The sequence below is a fragment of the Rhinolophus ferrumequinum genome, chromosome 11 (genome assembly GCF_004115265.2).
Source record: "Rhinolophus ferrumequinum isolate MPI-CBG mRhiFer1 chromosome 11, mRhiFer1_v1.p, whole genome shotgun sequence".
Lineage (NCBI taxonomy): Eukaryota > Metazoa > Chordata > Mammalia > Chiroptera > Rhinolophidae > Rhinolophus > Rhinolophus ferrumequinum.
The window spans coordinates 5,826,207-5,848,547 of record NC_046294.1 but is presented as its reverse complement, the minus strand read 5'-3'; the positions used below and the strand labels follow the sequence as shown (position 1 = coordinate 5,848,547).

Sequence of the window (22,341 nt, the reverse complement as noted above, 5' to 3'; positions counted from 1 at the left end):
AGCCCGGTTTCCCGCGAAGCGACCGGAAAGGAGCCCCTTCTAAGGCCGCCGTGAGGTCCAGGGAGCCTCATCTCTATGGCTCTGAGTGGCTAGAAGTGCCACATTTTTTAAGTGGCTCTTGAGGCGACCCGGAAGCGGAAGTAGAAGAACGTTCTAGTGAGTTGAGGTATCGGCGGGAGCAGCCGGGCGGTAGGAGTATCCGTTACGGGAGCTGAAGCTGCCGGTGAGCGCGCGCTGCACAGCAGGGCTTGGACTGGAGGCAGAGGAGGCGCGAGAAGGAGGGAAGCCGTAAGCGCCACGGCCAGCCAGAGAATGCGCCCTCGGAGAGGGCTTGGCGGCCCGGCGAGGAGGGGCGGGACGCGGCGCGCGGGCGCGGCGGCGCGTGGAGGAGGCGGGGCGACGCGTCTCGGGGGCGGGGCCTTCGAGGCGCGGCGGGAGCCCAGACGTGAACCTGGTGGGGCTGGGGCACTGAGCTGGGGTGTGCGCTCTGGCCCGTGCCTGTGCTCTCTGAGCAGCCAATTGGGGCGGGTGGGGCAGGGGGACCCTTTGTTTGCTTTTCTGGCTGGATAGCCCTTCCAGGCAGAGTCAGTACCTCCTTTGCCCAGCCAAGGTCACAGAGGGAGTGACACCTTCAGGGCGAGTTCTGGCTACTGACCGGCCTGCGCCACCTGATAGGGCAGGATAGTCTTTCCTCTGGGGCAATACCAAAACCCCGTTCCCGCAGGGAGTGAGAGAGATTTCTCTCTTGAGTAGTGGGAAAAACTTGCCTTGGACCTCAGTTTTCTCATCCGTGAAATGAGGGGAATCGAATAACCCACCATAATCGCTGGTCTAGCTTCCTTTAAATATGATATTGCCAGTGGGCCTTTGGGAGTTCCCGGGTTTTCAGTCCTAACCTACCTTTTCTTGGGATTCGTAGATAAATCCTGATCAAGATGACAACATCCCAAAAGCATCGAGACTTCGTGGCAGAGCCCATGGGGGAAAAGCCAGTGGGGAGCCTGGCCGGGATTGGTGAAGTCCTGGGCAAGAAGCTGGAGGAAAGGGGCTTTGACAAGGTGTGCGGAGGCTGCATGCAGCTGGGGAGGGCTGGGGGTGGCAGACTACAGTATTGCCTGGCAGTTTGGGAGCGAGGAAAGTGAGTGTATCTGGTGGGGGAGGACCGTGGTATATAATCTGAAGAGGTAGCCAGAGCCTGCCCTGCCTCCTAGGCTCATGTGCTCTGAATGCCACAGGAGTGGCCTTGTTCTTAGTCCCACAGGGCACTGAATAGCATGCCTTTTATTTTGCCTGTTTTGCAGGCGTATGTGGTCCTTGGCCAGTTTCTGGTGCTTAAGAAAGATGAAGACCTCTTCCGGGAATGGCTAAAGGACACGTGTGGCGCCAATGCCAAGCAGTCCCGGGACTGCTTCGGGTGCCTCCGAGAGTGGTGCGATGCCTTCTTGTGATGCACTCTGGGGAGCCCCCAGTCCCTAGCCCCAGCCTTGAGTCTCCAGAGTTTGCAGCCGAGTGGGGGCTCCTCCCCTGCCCTGTACAAAGGATTGATGTCTGCTCAGCCTGCAGTGTCATCCAGGGTCTTCAGGGAGTTCTCTCCCCTTACCATTTCAACTTTTTCAGAAGTTCTTCGTTTTGCATGCATCTCTCTTCTCTCCCCTGCCAATTTCATGTTGATAATTACCAGCTTTTCTGAGTGGATTCCTGGCCCCTTCCCTCACCCACACCCTCCTCGCCGGTCTGTTTTATGCCATTTGGCTTCTCTTTTGGCAGAATAGTCGTTGTCCTTACAAAGTTTTTTAAATCAATAAAGTTAGTGGCCTTCAGGACTGGGTTTTGTGCGTTGAAAAACAGATGGGCTGGGAGTCGCCTCTTCCCCAGGGGCTGATCAGGTCTGTCACACTCCTTATCAGTGCCAGTCGAAACTGGCAGCTTCCTCCGTACACCGGAGGGCAGCCACCCTAGCCACATAAGCCTCAGGCAGGTGCCTCAAGAGTGCCTCAATCCCGTAGTAACATGGGAGAGAGTGTGGGTTGGTCCCTTCCTGGGATCCAGGTGTGCTGTGCCATTCCCGATGTCAGCTGAGTCAGTAGCTGAGCTAGCCGGCACCTGGTGGAAAAGGAAGTGGGAGTCAGAGGTACCAGGAAGAGGGGGACGGAATGTGGGTAAAAGTTCACCTGCTAATCATCATGTGCTTTCCTGGCCTTTGGGAGGAGTGGGCAGGGCTCTTGCGGTCTGGGAGGCAGAGAGAGCATGGGATCACAGCTGAGGGCGAGTTACACTTTTATCTGGTACATTTTCATCCTATTTTTGATTGCACGCTTAGTGAACCAGCCCCACAGCTAAGATCTTTATCAATATTTTTTTCTTCCACAGTAAAGAATTGTTTTCTCTTTTACAGGTGAGGAAACCAGGGACTCAGAGAGACTGGACTTTCTGCTAGGAAGTGCCCCCATTGGCTCTCAAAATAACTTAGAAGCCCATATACCTGAGAGCCCTGTGTTCTTTGGTCATATCCTTCAGCCTCTCTGAGCCTCAGTTTCCCCACTTGGAAAATGAGATGGTTGTAAGGATCAGATGAAATGCTAACTGTGCAGCACCCAGCCCTGCTTGGCTTTCAGTCTTTTGAGTGGGGCCTCGCTGAGGAACTGCTGCGTAAAGGGCGTTCCTCAGAGGGCTCCCAGTCTGGTGAGGACAGACCGACACACATTAAATACAAACATTGGGGTAACAGGAGAAGATTTTCCTGACTTCAGGGTAGGGAAAAATTAAGAAGAAAAAGTTGATACATTTAACTCCATTAGTAGAAACTCCATCTAAAGATACCATAAAGAGAGTGACAGACAAAACTGACTGAGAGTGGGAAAGGATATTTGTAACACATACGTGACAAGGTACTATATCCAGAGTATATAACATAACTGCAGTGAAGAAAAGCAAACAAAACAATTACATTAGTAATCAGAAATGCAAATGAGGTGTTATTATACACTCACTGGATTGGCAGAAATTTTAAGCCAGACAATACCAAGTGATGAGGAAATGGAGCAACAGGAACTGATACCCAGCTGGTGGGAATGGCGATTGGTCTAAACACTTGGGAAAAACAGTTGGGTGTTTTCTATAACTGAACACCCACCCTGTGAGCCAGCTATTCCACTGCCCTGGAGCTATGACCGAGGACACTCGCACACCTGCTCCAGCACCGACGGGAGCCTTCAGAGCTGCTTTTTTTCTAACAGCCCCAACTGGAAGAGCTCTGATGGCTGTCAGTACCCGGGGAAATGAATTCACAACAGCTGTGGGACAAAGGTGACACTCAATACTGAGCAAACATCAAAATATACACGTAAAGTCAGGTCAGTTGTTGCTTAGGGATCTCTAGATAGGTGGTAAAACGAGAAAGAGCAAGGAAATGGGTTATTGCAAATGTCAACAATGATTGCCTTTGGGAGTGGGACGTGGGTATGGTGAGCAGGACAGCCTGGGGGCGGGAGTGGCAGTTTCCATTTCTTGACCTGTGTGGTGGTAGTACAGGTGTCAACTGATAAAGGGAACAGAAGTGTTCTGTGTACTTGACGTTAGCTCCGTCTCAATAGAAGAAGGAAGATAAAAGGGAAACCAAAGTAAAGACCTGGGTATAGAGCGATTATACGAGTAACTGGAAACTATGGTGGTTATTAGTACAGATGAGGGTTCCGAGCAAGGTTGGGTCTGGGAAGTTGAGTGGCTCCCTTGGAAGGGCACCAGGTAGCCAGAGCAGGGCCCGGCTTGTGTTACAGGCCACCTCCTGGGAGGGTGCCAGTCTGCAGCCCAGACCGAGATGGTAATGCAGACTGTCCCAGGAGTTTCAGGCCTACCTATGTTTCTGATGTTTTCCTGGATGGGTCCAGGGTCACTTCAGAGTCCCCTCAGCTTTGACTCTTGTGCTGTGATGCTGTCACACAGGCCTGGTGTGCTTTGGGGGGCTCCCCCACCCCAGCCCTGACGCTGCCAGATTGTTGCTGGCACTCTGAGGTAATGGAGACTGGTTCCTCCTCCACAGCGCCCTTCCCAGGGTCCTGCCCACGCTAGTTGTCCAGTTTTGCCGCCCATGGCTCTGGCACCGAGGCCTGCCTGCCAGAACCCTGTGGGACACACTGCCTGCTCTGCTTCCATGTCACGGGCTCTTCTCTGCCTCACCCACACGCTTTGAGGAAGCTGGAGCCTGCTTTCTCACCTCCCTCGGTGCTCAGGCAGTACCGGTGACAGGTTGGAAAGGCCTGAACCCTTTATCTTGGCCCCTGCGTGCACCCCGCACAGCTTCCTGGATCAGTCCTGGAACAGCAGAAGACAAAGGGCATGCTGAATGTACCCTGAGACAGTGTGGCCTCTCAGAGATCCAACCCCAACTCAGCCAGTAGGACAAAGGGCCCCAGGCCTACGATATTGGAGAAAGCAGACAGGTGGGGATGTGTAGATACCAGGTTATCTAAATGTCAGCCCATGTTACCCAACAGGACGTGCTTGGCAAGGCGTATGGGTGGGCCTGAAAGTCAGCAAATATTGACCCAAAGTCATTGTCCAGCCCTCCCCCGCTGCTGCACCCAGCCAGAGCTTGACCCCCCTCAGCCACTCTACTCATGAGTGCTCAGATCTGGCCAAGAGTTTGGAGTGAACCTAACCCATGCACTCCAGAGTCCTGAAGGTGTCCTGATGCCCCTGGAAGGGAAGTAGGGGGAGGCTACAGGACGAACCCAAGCCCTAGACACATTGGCCGTCCAGATGGTGTGAAAGCCTCGGTAGCTGCTTGACCTCCCTTCCACATTGCCCCCTCCCTACAGGGACCCAGGGCTCTCTCTACTGTTACTCCTGGCTGGATTGGTGGTAGCCTGAAAGAGCCAGCCAGGCCTGGTTCTGGTCTCAGTTCCTCCTTTGTTGGCTGTGTGACCTGGAGCCAGGTGCCTCGCTGCTCTGAGCCTGTCTGTTCTGTCAGCTGTGCAGAGTTGGAAAGATTCAACCAGCTAGTTACCGGAGAGCCCCTGCACTTAGGAGAGCTCCTCCACAGCGGGGAGCTTTAATCACCGTTGGATCACAGCTTCCCTTGCCATAAGGTCTTTCCAGGATGCGGTCCCACAGGGAAATGGGAGCAGAGCCCTGGGGAAGGAATATCTGCAGCCAAAGGTTCAATGAAGAGGGCTCTGGGGGGCCCGATCCCGGGGTGCAGGGAATGTTAAGGGTTCACCCTGGTCAGTGAGACCCCTAGGCCAAGGGCAAGAGAGGGGTGCCATGGGCACCCTGGGTGGGGATCTCTGGGCCACAGCAAAACGAAGCTGTGCCCTGTGGCCAGTGGGGATGGCCAACCCTGAGCTCACACCTGGCTCAGGCCTCCTTCCGGAAGCCAAAGTGGTCCAAACAGGGTGGAGTCCAGGCTAAGAGTTCTTCACATGAGACCCAGCCCTGGGAAATCCTCCTGGGGTACCCCACCTCCAGGGACACTCCCCTGGCACAGCAGACTTCATATCCCAGTGGAAAAGTCCAGGACTCACACACTAGGATGCTGGCACATGGGTGCCCCCCCAGATCCCACCACTGACTCCCTTTGCCCCCTCCATTTCTTCCATGTAGAAGGTAATCACTGCTTCTGCACAGCTGTTATGAGAGGATGTATGTTGAGTCCCTGGCACAAGCCTGGGCACATATCAAAAACCCAGTAATCGTTCATTTCCCTTCTCCTATCCCTCTTGTCACACCAAGACACCGATTCCAGCTGTGTGACCTTACACAAGTGTGACTCTGTGATTAACTTACTTCCTCTGCAAAATAAGGATGATGCTTACTACTTCCTGTTGCTTGTGTGACTAGATCAAAGGGTGAAAGGTCTTTGGTAATTGATAGGTTGGGATGCAAGACTCATCGGTGTCAGCACAGAGGAGTGACAGGTAGGACAGGGACAAGTGAGCTGGGGACCGGGCCTTGGCTCGTTTTCCAGGAAGCTGTTGGAGGTAAGTATGGCCATGGCTGAACTCCAAGTGACAGGAGAGCAGAGCTGGGAGAGCCTGAGGAAGCTTCTGGCCCCTTGGGGCTGCCCCTCCCGCCTCTCCTGTGTTGAGGTCCTAAGCCCCTTTGTTTTCCCGCTCCTGGCTTCTCTCACGTTGGGTTCCTGCCTGGCTTTGGCCTCATCAAGCCAAGCTTGTGCCAGCTCTCCCACAAACTGGGCTCCGTCCCTTTAAGGCAGACACCTGAGCGACTGACTGTTCCTTGGAATCCCAAGATTGTTTTTCACAGCTGGGCTGAGAGGGTGGGGTCACAGCTGGATTGGACAGTAGCCACACTCGGGTCCTGGAATGCTGGATGCTTACTCATAATATTCATCACAATACGGCTGACCCTTAAACAACTTGGGGTTAGGGGCACAAATGACCCCTGTCCCCCATGGTCAAAAATCCACATATAACTTTGACTCCCTCAAAACTTAACTGCTCATAGTCTACTGTTAACCAGAAGCTTTCCGATAACATAAATAGTTGTTTAATACATGTTCTGTATGTTATATGTATTATATACTGTATTCTTACAATAAGCTAGAGAAAAGAAAATGTTAAAAGCATAAGAGAAAATACATTTACACTACTGAAAAAAATCCACGCATGGGTGGACCCGTGCAGTTCAAACCCATGCTGTTCAAGGGTCCACTGTAATACCACTTACTAAGCACTGACTGTCACACACTATAAACCACTACCTCTTCCAACGCCCAGTTAAGATACCTGGCCCTAAGCATGGACCAGGTCTTAGTGTCCCAACGGCAAAAAGCCCACTTCCCCTCAACAACATGATGAAAAGCACAACTGTGCTGATCTCTAAAATACAGATAAAGAATCCCAACAAAATCCAGACTTTTCCCGTGTTGACTACTTCAGTGCTTTTTTAAAAAATGCATTTATTCTCAGATTATTCCCAAAAAGTCATAGTGCCCTGTTTTGCTGGGACCTCCAGCACACAACCAACTTACCCGATCCAGTCTCAGGCCATTAATAGAATAAACTTAGAAGATAAGAGTTGTTGCCCTTTCGGGGCTGGCCCGGTGGCTCAGGCGGTTGGAGCTCCGTGCTCCTAACTCCGAAGACTGCCGGTTCGATTCCCACATGGGCCAGTGGGCTCTCAACCACAGGTTGTCAGTTTGACTCCCGCAAGGGATGGTGGGCTGCGCCCCCTGCAACTAACAAGGGGACCTGGAGCTGAGCTGCGCCCTCCACAACTAAGATTGAAAGGACAACAACTTGACTTGGAAAAAAGTCCTGGAAGTACACACTGTTCCCCAACAAAGTCCTGTTCCCCTTCCCCAGTAAAATCTTTAAAATAAAATAAAAAGAAAAGAAAAAAGTCGCCTTTCTTCAGATGAGGATGCTGAGGCTCTGGGAGGTGAAAGGACTTGTCAGAAGTCAGCCAGTCAGTAAGTGGCAGAGCTGGTACGACACACACCTCTCCTGACCAGTTCTCAACCTTCGGTCTCAGTCTGGTTAAGAGCACAGATCTGAGTTAGACTGCCCAGGCTCAAAAGGTAGTATCACCATTTACTATTTACCAGCTGGTGTCCTTGAGCAAATCGGTTGTCCCCTCTGAGTCCTGTTTCCTCTTCTGTTAAGTGGAAACATTACTGATTCCACTCCATGCTGGTTGTGAGGGTTAAACAGCTACCAGCTCAACGCAGCAATGTCCCTACTTGATTTACATAACATGTCACCTATTGAATGCCCATTTTACAGAGGAAATTGAGGCCCTGTGTGAGAGGTTAAGTAACTTCTCCAAGGTCACACAGTAGTAAATGGTGGTGATAGTAAGAGCGCGCTCATAGCTGTTGGTATTTCATACTGGATGGGTATTTCATATCCAGTGCTGGTATTTGGAAACTGTGGCTGTCCTTTCCCTCACAGGACAGGGTGTGTCCCGGAGGGCAGGGCGAGCATCATGGCACACAGATGTGCTGGGGCTTGTCTGCTGCTCCCGTTGGCGTTGGAGTCTGCCCCCAGACTGCCCAGTCCCAGGATCCCTGTCCGCCGGTCCGCGCCCCGCGGGGGCGCACAGAGGCGCGGGGCGGGGCGGGCGGAGTGTCGAAGCCCGTAAAAGCGGCACGGGCCACGGCCAGGCACTGACAGTCATGGTGCGCCCGAACCTCCCGCTGGCGTTGGGCCTGGCTCTGCTCGCGGTCTGCCTCCTGGCGCTGCCCCGCGATGCCGGTGCCCGGCCGAGGGAGCGTATGATCGGAGGACGGCAGGACCTGTCGACCAGCGACCCGCAGGTGCTGAAGGCGGCGCAGGCGGCCGTGGCCAGCTACAACATGGGCAGCAACAGCCTCTACTACTTCCGAGACACGCACATCCTCAAGGCGCAGAGCCAGGTGCGGCTGGGCCGGCGGGACCTGCGGTGGGGGCGGGGGGCGCAGGGCGCGCGCGGGGCGGGTGAGTGAGGCACTCAGCGGGGCGCCAGAGTAAGGGGCAGCCGCAGGAGTCATCGGGATAATATTTTCGCACAATATATTTTTTAAAAATCGAATTAATACAAGATTTCACGATGAACAAACTATCTAAATCTCAAGTAGGCAGGATCCATCCCTGAACCTGCACAGCTACCTGGCTAACTTCACCCTAGTCCCTGCCCAGCCGGGTTGACTGGGGAGGGGGATGAGGGAGATGAGGCTTCGGGGCGGTGTGAGCACTTGGGTCTCAGCCTCCTGCGGGGCCCAGGCCTCTGCCTCTCCCCCCAGGGATTCCCCACCAGGACACTCCTGTCCCAGGTCTGACTCCTGAGGCTAATGTGCTGGATATGTCCAGGGGAAGAGACTGGGAGGTGGCTGTGGAGAGAGGTGAGATTTCCGGGTGGGGGTCATGTCCCAGCACCTCTGACCTGCCCCTGCTCTCCGTCCCAGCTGGTGGCTGGCATCAAGTACTACCTGACCTTGGAGATGGGCAGTACAGCCTGCCGGAAGAATGCGGTGGCTGGAGACGGCATAGACCTCACCACCTGTCCCCTGGCCGCAGGAACGCAGGAGGAGGTAACAGCCTGCTTACCACACACCCCCTGCCTCCCAGCACCGGGCAGCCTCAGGTTGTCCAGCCCGAACTGGTCTGGCTGGCCAGGCTGATGCCTGACGGAACCTGTCACTGCCTTCTGGGTGACTCAGCCCTGGGCTAGGGTGGGGTGCAGAGAGGAGATTGGGGCTTCCCCCAGGAGTGAGGGAATGGGCTAGAAAAACCTGGGATCTAGTCCCGGCCATCTGACTCCATGTCCCTTGGGCCAGGACTGCATCTCCTTGCGGGCAGAGGGCTGACTGGTGGGCGGAGGCAAGCCTGGGCCCAGGCTCATCCCTCCTTCTCTCTTCTTACTCTATCTGCAGAAGCTGCGCTGCGAATTTGAGATCCTAGTGGTTCCCTGGCAGAACTCCACTAGCCTCCTAAAGCACGACTGCTTGCCCGTGTATTAGACATCGCAGCCTTGGGAGCAGGAGGGAGCAGGCCCATCGGTGGAGGGCACTTTGGGGTCCATGGGCCGTATCTGTTACAATAAATTGCTAGCACTGCTTCTTGCATCGGTCTCTTCTCCCCTTCCCCGTCCCCAACTCCCACTGGCAGCCCACCCGGCTGACAGGGCGCCCATACCACTCCCACCCCAAAAATCTGGAGTCTTCCACAAAGTCACAGGAGAGTGATGGTGACCCGGAGCCTATGGTGAATACTCTGAGAAGCACCTGAGCACTGCTCTTTCTCAGCCCCCAGGACCGTTCAGGGTGGTGTGTGGGGGGTTCAGCCAGCAGCACCCCAGGACTCTGAACTCCCAGCCTGTGAGGTTCCTCTACCCACATGTGGCCCAGACATGGCAGAGCCCCTGCAGGCCAAGAGACCACTAGGGCTGGGAACCAGTGACTTTCAAGTACACACCGCAGGAAACACAGCGGGGCGACTCCCCAGGGTTTTGCCCTCTGCAAGACTCTGGGAAGCAGCTGGACAGGGAGCTCCAAGGGGGCCCAGGTCACATCTGCTGCGCAGGAAGAATGAGGGGCAGAGGTGAGTCAGTGGTATTTAAAGTAAACAAGAATTGCAACATGTTTTCACACCTGAATTTGCGGCTGCAATTCATACTCGCCACACACACACACACACACACCAGACCTCTTCAACACACTACACACACACACACATGCAGAGAAACCCACAATACATACTCTGATGCTCCCAGACACCACACACATATCCAGAAAAACATAAGCACAACTTAGCAACCCAGAAACACACAGAAGCAACAACTCCCCAGAGAAACAACCTGGAGATGTATATATAGAACCCCAAACATACAACCCCAGAGACCTGCATCCCGCACCAAGAGCTGGCCCACAGACGCACAAAAGCACGTGCACACCTGGGACAGGACGGGCAGGGACTGGACCACTTGGGAGCACTAGGGGTGGGCGCTGAGGCCCAGGCAGGCAGAGCTGCCCGGGCTGTGGAGCGCGCCCCCGCCCCTACCCCTGCTCCTGCTCCTGCCCCTGCCCCTGCCCACGCCCCTCCAGGCAAGGCCTCACACCTTGCTGTGCCTGCCTGGTCCCCTGCCCAATGCTGGGGCCTAATGAGGAACAGCCCCAGGTCCCAGGCCCTGCCCTCTGTCTTCAGTGGCCATATTGGGGTGGAGACGGGAAGTGAAAAATAGATGTGGCTGGCACATGGAAAAGGCTGCAGAGCTGAGGGGATGGGTTGGACAGGAGTTAGGGATGCAGAGGAAACTTCCAGTCTTGCTTCTGCTCAAGCCTGTGAGATGTGGCAGCTCAGATAGCCCTGGGGCAGGTGGTGGGGCTATTGTTTAGGAGGGCTCCCATGTGCCACCAAGCAGGAGCTTTCAGCACAAGGCTCGCACAGGGTAGGTGGCAGGAAATGCTTGTTGAATGAATGTGTGAGGTGGTGGAGTGAGGTGAGCTCTGGAGATATCTGCCAGGTGGCTTCTCCACCCCCGGAATCTGTGCCCAAATCCCAGGTGGCATTTCCTCTGCACAGTCTAATCCTGTGGCCTGGGCCAGCCAGTGCCCTTGGCCAAGCTGGGGAGGGGAGGTGCTGCTTGTGTCCTGGGGCCTGGAGATTTTGCCACTGTCTCTTCCAGCTTAGAGGTACAGGGGGTGGTTGTCTATCACCCCTCAGCCCCCACTCCGGAGTCCCACTCCTGACACCCTCCAGCCTGGACTGCACGCTGGCTTCACTCTACTAGGTGAGGTGGGTCTTGTAGGCAGTGGGGCACCCCGCCTCTGGATGGGAGCCCCCAGGGCCAGGGCTGGGCTTGTGTCTGATTTAGTGCTAGGTCTCCAGCACCCACACAGGCCCAGGGCACCCAGGGACCCAGGTGAGTGCCCCACTACTACCCCCAGCCATGGGGCCAGGGGCTCTGGGCCTCCTGCCCAGGCTTAGGCTGAAGCAGGGGAACTCATCTAAACTCTAGACAGGGGTGGGAACGACCATCAGCCTCTGTCCCTGCTGTCCTCTGACAGCAGGCTCATCCATTCCACGCACCTCCCAACCTGTCTGCCACCCTCCACCCTTGACCCTGGTCCCCATCCTGAGGCCAGAAGGACTGGAGCAGCCTCCACTCTACCTCCCCTCACTGAGGCTCTCCAGTCTGACCCCAGGCTGGGCAGGATATGGCAATGACCTCTGACCTCTGGGTTCATGATATTCTTATACTGGATGCTGAGGGTTGTGGTAGGCCCAAGTTCCTGGGCTCTGAGCCCCATTTCTGGAGCCTACCGGCACCCCACACCCTGACAAGAGAAGGCTGTTCCAGCTTGTTCTCTCTTTCCTCACGTGTGCCAGAAAGGCCTTCCTCCCCAAAGCAGGGTGACCATCCACTCTCCCTCTAGCACAGCCTGGCCTGCTCTTCAGGCCACCCCTCTGGCTGCTGCTAATGTACTGCCGGGCCAGGCTAGGGTGTCGGGCCCTGTTGGGGTTGGAGCAGACCAAGAACAATGGCTTTAACAAGGAACACTCACTCACACACATGTACATACACACAAGTTCCCCTGCCCCGTGCCCGAGCCCAGCCAGTGAGGACACAGAGCCACCTGGGGTTTTAAAACTCTGTTGGGTCCCAGCCCTGCAGGCTTGACAATCGTCCCAGCAGATCTGGAGACTTGTCCCGACCCACCTTGGTGGGTAGCTTGCCAGAGGCTGAAGTCTGTATCTCGTGTCCCTCTCCATGTGTCACCACCTCCTGAAGTCCTCTTCTCCAGCCTGAGGGTGGGGGGAGGGTGGCTGAGCCGCTGGCCTCTGCCTACTGAATGCCCAGGTGACTGTTACTGCGGGCCACTTCTGGGTATGGGCCCCTGGCGTGGACTTCCATCATGCCCCCTACCTCGGCCCCTCCCTTCTGGTCCTGCCTGGTTCACCTCAAATGCAGTGTCCACAATCTCATCAATGACAGAAGCCTGGGAGCGAAATTTCTGCTGATAATGCTCCACGCTGGCCACCAGCTGCAGGAAGTGGAACAGGAGCTCCTGCTGCCTGGTGGTGGGAGGGGGGCAGAGGCGATCTCCGGCCAACCTGCCTGGCTGTGCTTCTGGGCCCCCAGAGACCCCCGGATGGCTCTTCCTGCTGGCCTCCCCCCGACCCACACAGTCACATCACCCTAGACCTCCATTTCCAGCCACAGCCCCAACTTTCCTGAGTGTGGCCTTTCATGGCATGTGTCCTTTTCCACATATAAGCCCCCACCCCTGTCTGCCTGTACCACAGAGGGTTCTGACTATTAATTACCTCCCAACCCTCCATCTGTCCACCATCTGCCTGCCCCTCCCACCACGCCACACCTCTCCGCACCCACTCACCACCTACCCATCCATCCATCCATCCATCCACCTAGCCATTCCCTTGCCCATCTAACCACCCCTCCCTTTCACTCACTCATCTGCTCCTCCACCCAACCGCTTGTCCCTGGAACCCCACCTACCCCTGCCCCGGCTGTGCAGTCATCCACATCAACCCCACCCATTCACTCACCCTACTACCCATTCATTAACTCCTTCACTGCCCGCCCGCTCTATCAATCCATCCATCAACTAACACGGAAATCAATCTACACTGCAAGGTGCTCTGAGAACATAGAGCAAATAAAAAACAGCCCCTACCCTCAAGAAGCGTAGCCTGTGGCAGAGCCAGAGAGCAAACCAAGTGTGTTTACATTTATGACAAGTGTAAACACAGGGCACTGAGGACCCTAGTATTGGGGATCAGGAAAGGCTTCTGGAGGAAGTACCCCTGAGCTGAGTTTGAAAGATGTGAGCATTTGGCAGGCTTAGGCAGGGCTCCTGGTTCCAAACTCCAGAAGAGGGGGGCGTATGCTGGCAGGCTGGGGCAAGCCTCAAGGAAGGCGTTTTTAGAGAATGAATGGATTGGCGGTGGAGACACCAGGAAAGGTCAAAGCAAGGTGCCCCACCTTATCCTAAGGGAGGCAGGAGCCCTGGTAGGGTTTCAAAATCAGGAGGAGGGGAAAGTCAAAACTGCTTTTAAGAAACACCACTCTCTAAAGAAATAAAAAGAAACAATGATTACAATAAATGAACAAAAACCAACAACAAGCACTCTTGGTGGAGGTGGAACAGTGAGGAAGATTTGGAGGCCCAGAGATCCCCAAGGAAAGTACGTCAGAGGCACAAGAGCCAGCCTAGGCTGGGCAAGGAGCAGGAACGTGGAGGATGGACGGGAGGGCCAGCGGTGAGGTGGGCAGAACTGGAACTCAGCTCTCCCAGCTCTCGGTCGCTGGAGGCTGGCATTGGCAACCAGATGACATTCTAGCAGAGAGAACAGTATGGGCGAAGGTCTAGAGGCGAAGTATGTGTTCCACTTGGGAAACAGTGTGGGTGAAGCAAGGATGTATGGGTGTGGTAGTGGCTGCAATGATATCAGCAAGGTTGACAGGGCCTGATCACGGAGGGCCTTTGGGGTTTGGGCTCTGTGGGCGGCTGAGGAGAGTCTAGAGGGTGCCAGCGATCAGGCTGCCCTGTCCGCTGCTTTGGAGCTGGTCCGGATGAGGTGGGGTGGGGCCCAGCTCTGAGAGAGCCAGGCAGCAGGAGTCTGTGCCAAGGTCCCGCTGCCATGAGCACAGCCCCAAAACCCCAGCAAGCCACTCAAGTTAACAGGAATGGAGTGTTGACCATCAGCCTCTCAGCCTTAACCCAAGCTGTCCCCCGACCCAGTCCCCCATCCCTCCCCCATCCCTGGAGTCCACCCACGCTCCAGGGCCCAGCACAAGTCTTTAGAGGTGGGGCCTTCACGGGCACGTGCTAGTCTGTGCCTTCTTTGTGTCCCCGGAGTCCTCACAGGGCCTGGCCTACAGCAAGGGTAAGGGATGCTTCTTGAATAAAAGGATGAGTAGAATCACTGCTCCTCCAGGACCTCTCTGCTGCCCCTGCCCTTGGCCCTTGGCTTCAGAGGACCTCTTATGGCCCTTTAGGCGCTGCTGGTGGACTTCTCTCGGTGGCACGAGATTACTCTTTGTGAGCAGAAGCCACTAATGTTCTCCATGTCTTAGCCACAGACTGTATAAACCTGGGTGTTCCCCCCTCCTCTCCAGAGAGGTGGGCAATGTTCCTTTCCCTGCAAACCTACGGGTCAGCCGCCCAGAACTCTCGCCTTAGGCCCAAGGCCTCCCCTCCCTTTGGGCCTCCTTACTTCTCAGTAAGAGTCCCGAATTTCTTCTCGATGAGGCGCTTGTATTTAGTGTGTTCACTCATCACCTCTTCAGGCTCTGGGTGTAGAGAAAGAAGCAGGAGGTCAAGGACATGCCTGATTGAAAGGAGGTGAAGAAAACCCCATGTGTTACGGAGATATACAAACAGAGGCTAACAAGTTTTTGTCCAGGATGCCCTCAAAGAGATTGTTTCTCCAGGCGTGGAGTGTGTAGCAGTGTTTTTTTTTGTTAATTTGCCTGTCCAGCATCCGTTTCCTCTTCCTCTGGTGACAGTCTTCCAGTTTTCCTGCCCCTTCTGGGTCCATGCTGTCTAGCTGGGGTTGACTCCACCCCCAGCTCCAAGGACATGTGACTCAGGCCTGGCCAATTGAAACAGCTTTTTTTTTTTTGGCTACAGTGATTGGTTCAGAACCAGGCATGTGATCAATTGGAACAAAGGAGACTCATTTCTGGGACTTTGTTGGAGCTTCTGGGAGAAGAAGGACTCTGCTGGGAGTGCCAGGGATGGCTAAACTGAGGATTTGGGATTGAAGCTGCAGGTGGCCATTTTACCAACACAGGGAACTGCCACCCTAAGCACAAAACCACACAGAGGGCTATAGAGCAGGGAGATGGAAGGAGACCAAATCCCAGCCATCATTCAAGTCCTAGATCCAGCCATTCCCCAAAGTCCATGCACCCTCAATTTGCTAAGTAATTTGAGCCAATGAATTCCTCCTTTTGCTTATGCCTTTTTGCCCTCAGTGTCTGTCCTTGATGGAGAGGGCAGGTGAAGGGCCAGGTAACCCCTGAGGTCCCTTAGTCCTCTGGTGTTAATGATCCTAAGAGCAGGATTCTAGGACTCAGATTCTAAAGTTTGAAGATCGTTAAGCAGGAAGCAAAGCAAATGGCTCAAAATCAATTCACCAAGAAAGTCAGGTGTGAAAAAATGAGCATCTACAGGAAACATCATTTTTGAAATCTCTCAATCCACTTAGAATGACTCTAGACAGGTGTGTATATTACCTTGACAAAACCCTCAAAATCATTCGAAACCATCCCATGTAAAACCACTTCTACAAACTTTATAGGTTATTAATAAAAACGCGTGTTTGTGGAATCATAATTTGGCTAATTAGTTGTTTTGTTAATGGATCTTTCAAGAATTGGCTATCAGTTTAATTGGCTTTTAGAGAACTGTTGTAGTGCTCTTTGGATCAAAGTTCTAAGTTCTGAAAGTTCTCCTGAGTCTCAGATTCTAAAACTGAGCCTGAAATCCTGTGTTTGACTATGGAAAGAGAGGAGGGCTGATACCTGTTTGGCTGAGCTCTGTCAGCGACTCATCCAGAAGCTTCTCATGGATCTGGGCGGCCTTCTGTGAAGAGGAGGACTCGATCCTGTCAGTCCCGCACCTGCTTCCTTCCTTCCCTCCAGCCTCTGCGCCCCCTCCTGTGTTTCCCCCGATTGGTCCCCCTGCCCCCCATCCTCAGTACCTCCTGCTTCATCTTCTCCAGGCCTTGCAGCAGTGCCATCTGGAAGTTATCCACTAGGACGGCAATCACCAGGCTGGAGGTGGGGGGACGGTGGGGGTGCTCTCAAGGAGGAGGCTGCGGGATAGGCCCTGCACCGTTCTCTGGGTTCATCGTGGCGTGATCAGGGTGAGAGGGCGGGGGAGGGGCTGCCCAGGGGTTGGTGGAGGAGGGGAGTGAAGCTGGGGAGCAGAGCAGGGGCGGGGGCCTTACTTGAGGAAGATGAAGTACTGGATGATGATGTAAATCATGAGAATGGGGATGATATACCAGGCGCCTGGGACAGAAGGGATCGTTGGAGCTGGGAGTTCCTTGCTGGCCCTTACCTCACCTCTGCCAGCAAGTGTCAGAAGCCCCACTTTGCAGATGGGGTAACTGAGCCCCCAGGATCTGTCCACCCAGCCAGCACCCTGCCCGCCGCCCTGCCTGGGGCCTGCCCCACCCTGGGCTCGGCTGTCCAGGTAGATGAGGGACCAGTCGTCCAGGGTGAGCAAGGTGAAGAGGGTGAAGATGGTGGTGAAGATGTTCTGGAAGCGCTTGGGGTCAGAATGGCGGAACAGTGCCCGGAGCACCACAGAGAAGAGGACTGGCTGTTCAGGGCCAAACCAGGCTCTCAGGGCCATTTGACCATGTCCCCCGTCCCTGGTCCCTGCCCCCCCCCACAGCACCTCAGGGTCCCGCCCCAGCCCCCACGGCATAGGATACAAAGGCAGGTAAACATGAGGATGAGGATGGCGGTGATGGACGGCAAGGATCGCACCAGGGTCGCAGTCACTTTCTGGAGACTGGTCAGGATGCTGTGGGAAGAGGTTGAGGAGGCTGTCAGCGTGGGTGGGGATCTGTGTCTGGGTGCCAGAGCTGACGCTGAAGGCAGGAGGTGACTTGGAAGAGTCCCAGCCCCTCTTTGGAAAATGCAGAGAATGATCCGACAGGAAGCTTATCAGAAGCGGGCTGGAGTCTACAGCCTCTCCTTCTCCATCCCTGGAACAGGTCACAACACACTCCTTGGGAGTCCAGTCCTGGGTCCCCTCTTCCTTCAGAGTCCCCAGACCAGGGTAGGCAGCTGTGGCCCAGCTGACCTGAGCCTCCGCAGGACCCGGATGGCCCTCAGGGCCCGCAGGCTCTTGAAGACCTTGAAGATCCGGACGACGCTTTGGTTGTAGACGGTGCGCTTGAAGGTGCTGGAGTTGATCTGCATGAGCATGAAGTCCAGCACGGCCATGACCACGATGAAGAAGTCTGAGGGCACAGGGCGCCTAAGTGCAACGGGCTCCTGCCCAGGCCTCTAACCCAGACCCACAGCCCTCCCAAACGCCAACACCGCCTGCCCCTGTCCCCTTTTGTCTTCAGCCTCCCCTAGGCAGTTTGGTGGCTCCCATTACACACACACACATGCACCCCAGCCCCACCCACCCAGATTATTCCAGGAGTCAGAAAAATACTTGAATCCCAAAGCAATGATCTTGAGCATAGCTTCTACCACGTAGATGCAGAGGAAAATGGAATCCAGCATCATGAAGTACCACTCTGCGGGGACACCAGGGGCTTGCTCAGGGCCATTCCCAGGAACACTGGCCCCTCTCACCTCCTCCCCACGGGAACCTCGCACACAGCCATTTAGGGAAATCCTGGCTCTGCCTACATGGCTGTGTGTCTTAACTGCTCTGTGCCTCAGTTTTCTTATCTGTGAAACAGTAATAATAACAGTCTGCCTAATAGAGTTTTCATGAGCATAAAAGGCATTTAACACAGCAAAATGCTTAAAATGGAGCCTGAACCAGTGCACATGCAAGAAACATCAGCCATTCTGCCTCTTATCCTCCTCTCCCTAGTTTATGTCCTTTCCTTCACCCTGCTCCCCAGGATTTTAGGGGCCACCTTCTCATAGTTTCCTTTCTTACTCCTCCAGAGTCTCTTGGCCTTTCTAGTCCACCTGGCTTCCCAGCATCCTTCCGGCGTGAAGCAGCATACGTATTAAGAGCAGATGCGCCACCTGGTGGCTGTATCTACAAACAGCACATCGTCTAGTTTGGCGGGCCTTTCTGTCTCTGGCTGGCTGTTTTCATCTATGTTTCTTAGCCTCATCTCTAATATTGGGCAATGTCGTTTATTTCCCAGGTGTGAGAATCAAATAAGCTAAGTTATATAAAGCACCCGGCACTGGATCAGGCCGACAGGATCAAAACCCTTCTCTATATGAACGGGACTCCCAGCTCTTACCTCCGCGGATCTCGACTTCAGCGAAGGTCTGGGCCACAAGCATGATGGTGTTGAGGCAGACGACGAGAAAAATGAAGACTTCGAAGAACAGGGACTCAGTCAGGTTCCTGATCATTTCCCGGAAGCCCTGAAGGAGGTTGCTTAATTTTTCCCACAACCAACTGAAGCAGCCAACACTGTGCGGCTTCTTGTGGGCCCGCTGGGCTCTGCCGGCTGTAAGGGGCCAGAAAGTCAAATCTGTATGGAACGGGGCATGGGAATCCCAGGTCCCCCTCTCAGGTTGGATTGGGGTTCATCTTCATGCCTGCCTGCCATTCACTCACTAAGGTGCTTCTATGTTCGTCCTGTGTTGGTATTGGGGCCACAGGCCTTACCCTTCCGTGGTAGGTGCCACCCTGTTTAGGATTTGGAGTCTGCTTGAGCACATCTGGAGAGCTCATGCTGCTACATCTCCATGCCTTTCTCTACTTGCTTGGAAACCCAATCCTCCTCACCACCCATTCTCTGGCTAAACTCTCCGTCTCCCTTTAAGATTCTGCTAAAACACCTTCCCCTCTTGGTTACCTACCCTACCCACCCCTCTCCAGTTAGACATACACCCCTCGCTGCTTGTTCATGAGACTGTTGCCATGTTTGCTAAACTCCCAGAGGCCAAGTTTCGTGGGTTGTGTATTAACAGCCAAGGTCACTTCCTGTCCTCAAACAAGACCCTCATTCAGGCACTGGTTCCCAATCTCTGTCCTCAAGAAGCTCACAGGTTAGTGTGGAAAATGTGGGCAAACAGAACCCACAATGGTAAGTGTTCTGACATGGAGGATAGGCCCCCATCACGGGATGGTTTGGGGTTGGTTGGTGAAGTGACCACCCCCAGCCTCGGAGCCCCTTGAAGACAGGGTTTGTCTTCCCTGTGCTATCGGGGCACAGGCAGTCCAGACACCCGTATGAGACAAGACAAAATGTTTGAGACGTGAACATGTGAATGAATAAAGCAGTGACTGAATGAACAAACAACTGATGGCCTGAAGAGGGACATAATTCAAGGAATAAAAGTTGGATGATGAATGGTCAGGTGAGTGAATAGCCAATGAAATATACTTGCAGGTGAGATGATGTGCATGATCTCCCACAGATCATCAAGTGCATGATCTGTGGGAGATCGGTGGAGAGCCCGAGTGAGGTCTGGAATCTGGGCCAGGCAGTGGGAATTGGAGGAGGGGCAAAGACTCACTTTTGTGCTTCTGAAATTGCTCGTCATTTTCAGCCCAGCTTTCCGAGGTTTTAGAGGAGGAATCCTGAGGATGGACTTTGCTGGATCTCTGAGAGGACTGTGAGTGCCCTGTACTGTGGGAACGAGTCATGCCGATGGCCATGCTCTGTATGCGTGCCACACTAGGTTGGAGGGCTGCTGCACGAGAATAGGCTGAGCCGACTCTGACCTTGCTGTGGGATTTGTGTTGGCCAGAGACTTGAGAGCCGCCATGATGGTACTCCCCATAGTGGTGACCACTACGGGGGTAATCATGGTGACGTGCTCTATGGTGGTGCTTGCTGGGGTGGCCATAGTGGAGCTCGTTGGGGTCGTGAGATGTGCCTTGGTGGTTGGACCCTTCATAGGAGAGGTGGGAATGGGTCTTTGTATGATGAGGAGGCCTTCTGTGGTGGTGGGCTTGATGGTGATGGTGCCCACTGTCGTCGTAAGCATCATAGTGATGGGGTCCCTCATGGTGACGGGCCTCACTGACGTGGTCAGACTCTTTATGGTGGTAAGGCTCAGGGAACACACTATGGCGGGAAACCTCACTCTGGTGGTGAGACCCACTGGGGTCGGGGGGCCTCCCATGGTTGTAGGACTCACTGAGGTACTGGGGCATAGGACCATGGTAGTAAGACTCTCTATGGTGGTGGGACCTATCGTGATGTCTCCTGTTGCCATGACGGCGGTCATCATCTAAGTCGTCCTCATCATAGGAGCGGTGGGAGAGGACAGTGCCATGGGAAGGATCCGGGGCAGGGGATGTGGATTGTTGGGCTCCATCACGACGTGGGGAGTGGCGGTGTGGTGGGGAGAGGTGGGAATGGTGGGAGATAGCATCGTCAGGGAAGTTTTGGAACTCACCAAGGTGGTGAGATTCACCACGATGGGACATGCTGTGTTGGCGGGACACACCATGGTGATGAGACACACTGTGGTGATGGGACTTGTGATGGCGGTGGACTCCACTATGCCTTGGCCTATGGGGCGGAGTTGATGAGCTGGGGCGAGAGAGCACATCCAAATCACTGGTATCTGCCTCATTTTGAGCCTTTTCAGCCATCGAAGGTTGCTGCATGACTATGCTGGGAACCCTGGAAGAAGAATAGCTCAAGACAGGGGCCCAATAGACCTCTTCCTGGATTGTCCCTCTCACCTAAGCTGTGGCAGTGGGGCTTCTAGGAAAGCCTGACTCTTCCCATGGAATTCTCATCTCTGTGATGTCACCAGCAGGCCTCCCCCCAGGCCTAATTCTCAAAAGCCTCCTACTGGGCTATCGTTAAGCATCAAGGATCATCATGTCCAACCTCTTCATTGTAAAATTAGGAAACTGAGATCAAGAGATGGGAAGGGAATGGTCCAAGGTGACCCAGCAGGTCAGTGGCAAAGCTGGACAAAGACATTCAGGATGACACCATAGGCCTTAGCAAGTAGCTTAGCCCTGTTGTTGGAAAAAACTTTAAGAGGCCAAGTGGCCCAATCCCTAGTTCCACCTAGATACCAGTTGGCTCTGGGTTTCAAACTGCCTGACTCCACTGTAAGTAGTTGTGTGACCTTGGGTGAGTTGCTTAATCTTGTGCCTCAGTTTCTTTCTCTGTAAAATGGGGATAATAACACCTACCTCATAGGATCAAAAAGTTAAGACATGTAAAGCTTATACTAACAGCACAGTACATGTTAATTTGTATTATTAGTTTCTCCTTGATCATTGAGAATGACGGAACTCCTCTTGTGTTACTACTGAAATAAAACTATCAGCTATTATTTTATTTATTTTTATTAGTTTCAAGTGTACACAGCAAAGTAATAGTTAGACATTTACACCCCTTAAAAAGTGATAACCCCTCCAAGGACCATTATTTATTGAGGACCTACTTTATGCAATTTTAATTTAATCCTTGCAACAACCGTACACGACGGATATTATTATCCCCATTTTACTAAGGAAGGTGCCATGGCTCAGAGAGTATAAATGAGTAGCTTGATGAATAAGAACTTAAAATCAGCACTATTTCAGTCTGTCACCTTAACCACCATGCTGTCCTGTCTTCCTGCTGAAATCCACTGCAAAGCTTTTGCTGTACACCAAATTCATTTGTGCCAGTGCAGCTCTTTCGGAAGCTTAGAGGTCATTCCTTTGACTGCAGCTCCTTCCTGAGTCCTTGGTCACAGCTATGTCCAGAGTGGCATTGGGTCCGGGTTCCCAGTGATGAAAGAGACACCTTCCCTACCCTCAAGATGCCCAGTATTGGGGACAGCCTGGTGGCTCAGGTGGTGGGAGTGCCATGCTCCTAACACCGAGGTCGAGGTCGTCAGTTCAGTTCCCACATGGACCAGTGAGCTGCGCCCTCTGCGCCCTCTGCAACTAAGATTGTGAACAACAGCTCTCCCTGGAGCTGGGCTGCCAAGAGCAGTCCAGCCATTGTGTGATGCCATGAGCGGCCAGCAGCCATTGGGAGCAGCCAACAGCTGGCGAGAGCTGCTGTGAGCGGCCGACCAACGACTGGCAGCCTCAGCCCAGAAGGAAGCACAGGCTCATAACACCAGCATGGGCCAGGGAGCTGTGTCCTACACAACTAGATTGAGAAACAATGGCTTGAACCGGAGTCGGGGGAGGAAGCAGAAGGAAGGGGAAATAAAAAAGAGATGCTTAGTGTCTGTTAC

The 22,341-nt window shown here is 54.0% G+C and overlaps 3 protein-coding genes across 3 annotated transcripts; 2 read left to right on the top strand and 1 right to left on the bottom strand.

Annotated features, from left to right (window-relative positions):
- The first annotated feature begins 87 nt into the window (after positions 1-87).
- Positions 88-1,620, top strand: BANF1 (BAF nuclear assembly factor 1). Its single transcript, XM_033120896.1, has 3 exons — positions 88-223; positions 920-1,058; positions 1,302-1,620. The coding sequence occupies exons 2-3, from the start codon at positions 936-938 to the stop codon at positions 1,446-1,448; spliced, it is 270 nt and encodes an 89-aa protein (XP_032976787.1). The 5' UTR covers positions 88-223; positions 920-935; the 3' UTR covers positions 1,449-1,620.
- Positions 1,621-8,016: 6,396 nt separating this feature from the next.
- On the top strand, positions 8,017-9,560 carry CST6 (cystatin E/M). Its single transcript, XM_033120687.1, has 3 exons — positions 8,017-8,374; positions 8,903-9,028; positions 9,371-9,560. Exons 1-3 carry the CDS (start codon positions 8,135-8,137, stop codon positions 9,455-9,457), a joined length of 453 nt encoding a protein of 150 aa, XP_032976578.1. The 5' UTR covers positions 8,017-8,134; the 3' UTR covers positions 9,458-9,560.
- Positions 9,561-12,212: 2,652 nt separating this feature from the next.
- Positions 12,213-20,755, bottom strand: CATSPER1 (cation channel sperm associated 1). The gene is made up of 12 exons (XM_033121114.1): positions 19,654-20,755; positions 18,426-18,638; positions 17,619-17,732; positions 17,285-17,444; positions 16,911-17,002; positions 16,648-16,791; positions 16,419-16,482; positions 16,170-16,242; positions 15,991-16,051; positions 14,679-14,754; positions 12,398-12,512; positions 12,213-12,242 (listed from the first exon to the last, which is right to left on the bottom strand). The coding sequence occupies exons 1-12, from the start codon at positions 20,753-20,755 to the stop codon at positions 12,213-12,215; spliced, it is 2,244 nt and encodes a 747-aa protein (XP_032977005.1).
- Between the last annotated feature and the right edge of the window lie 1,586 nt (positions 20,756-22,341).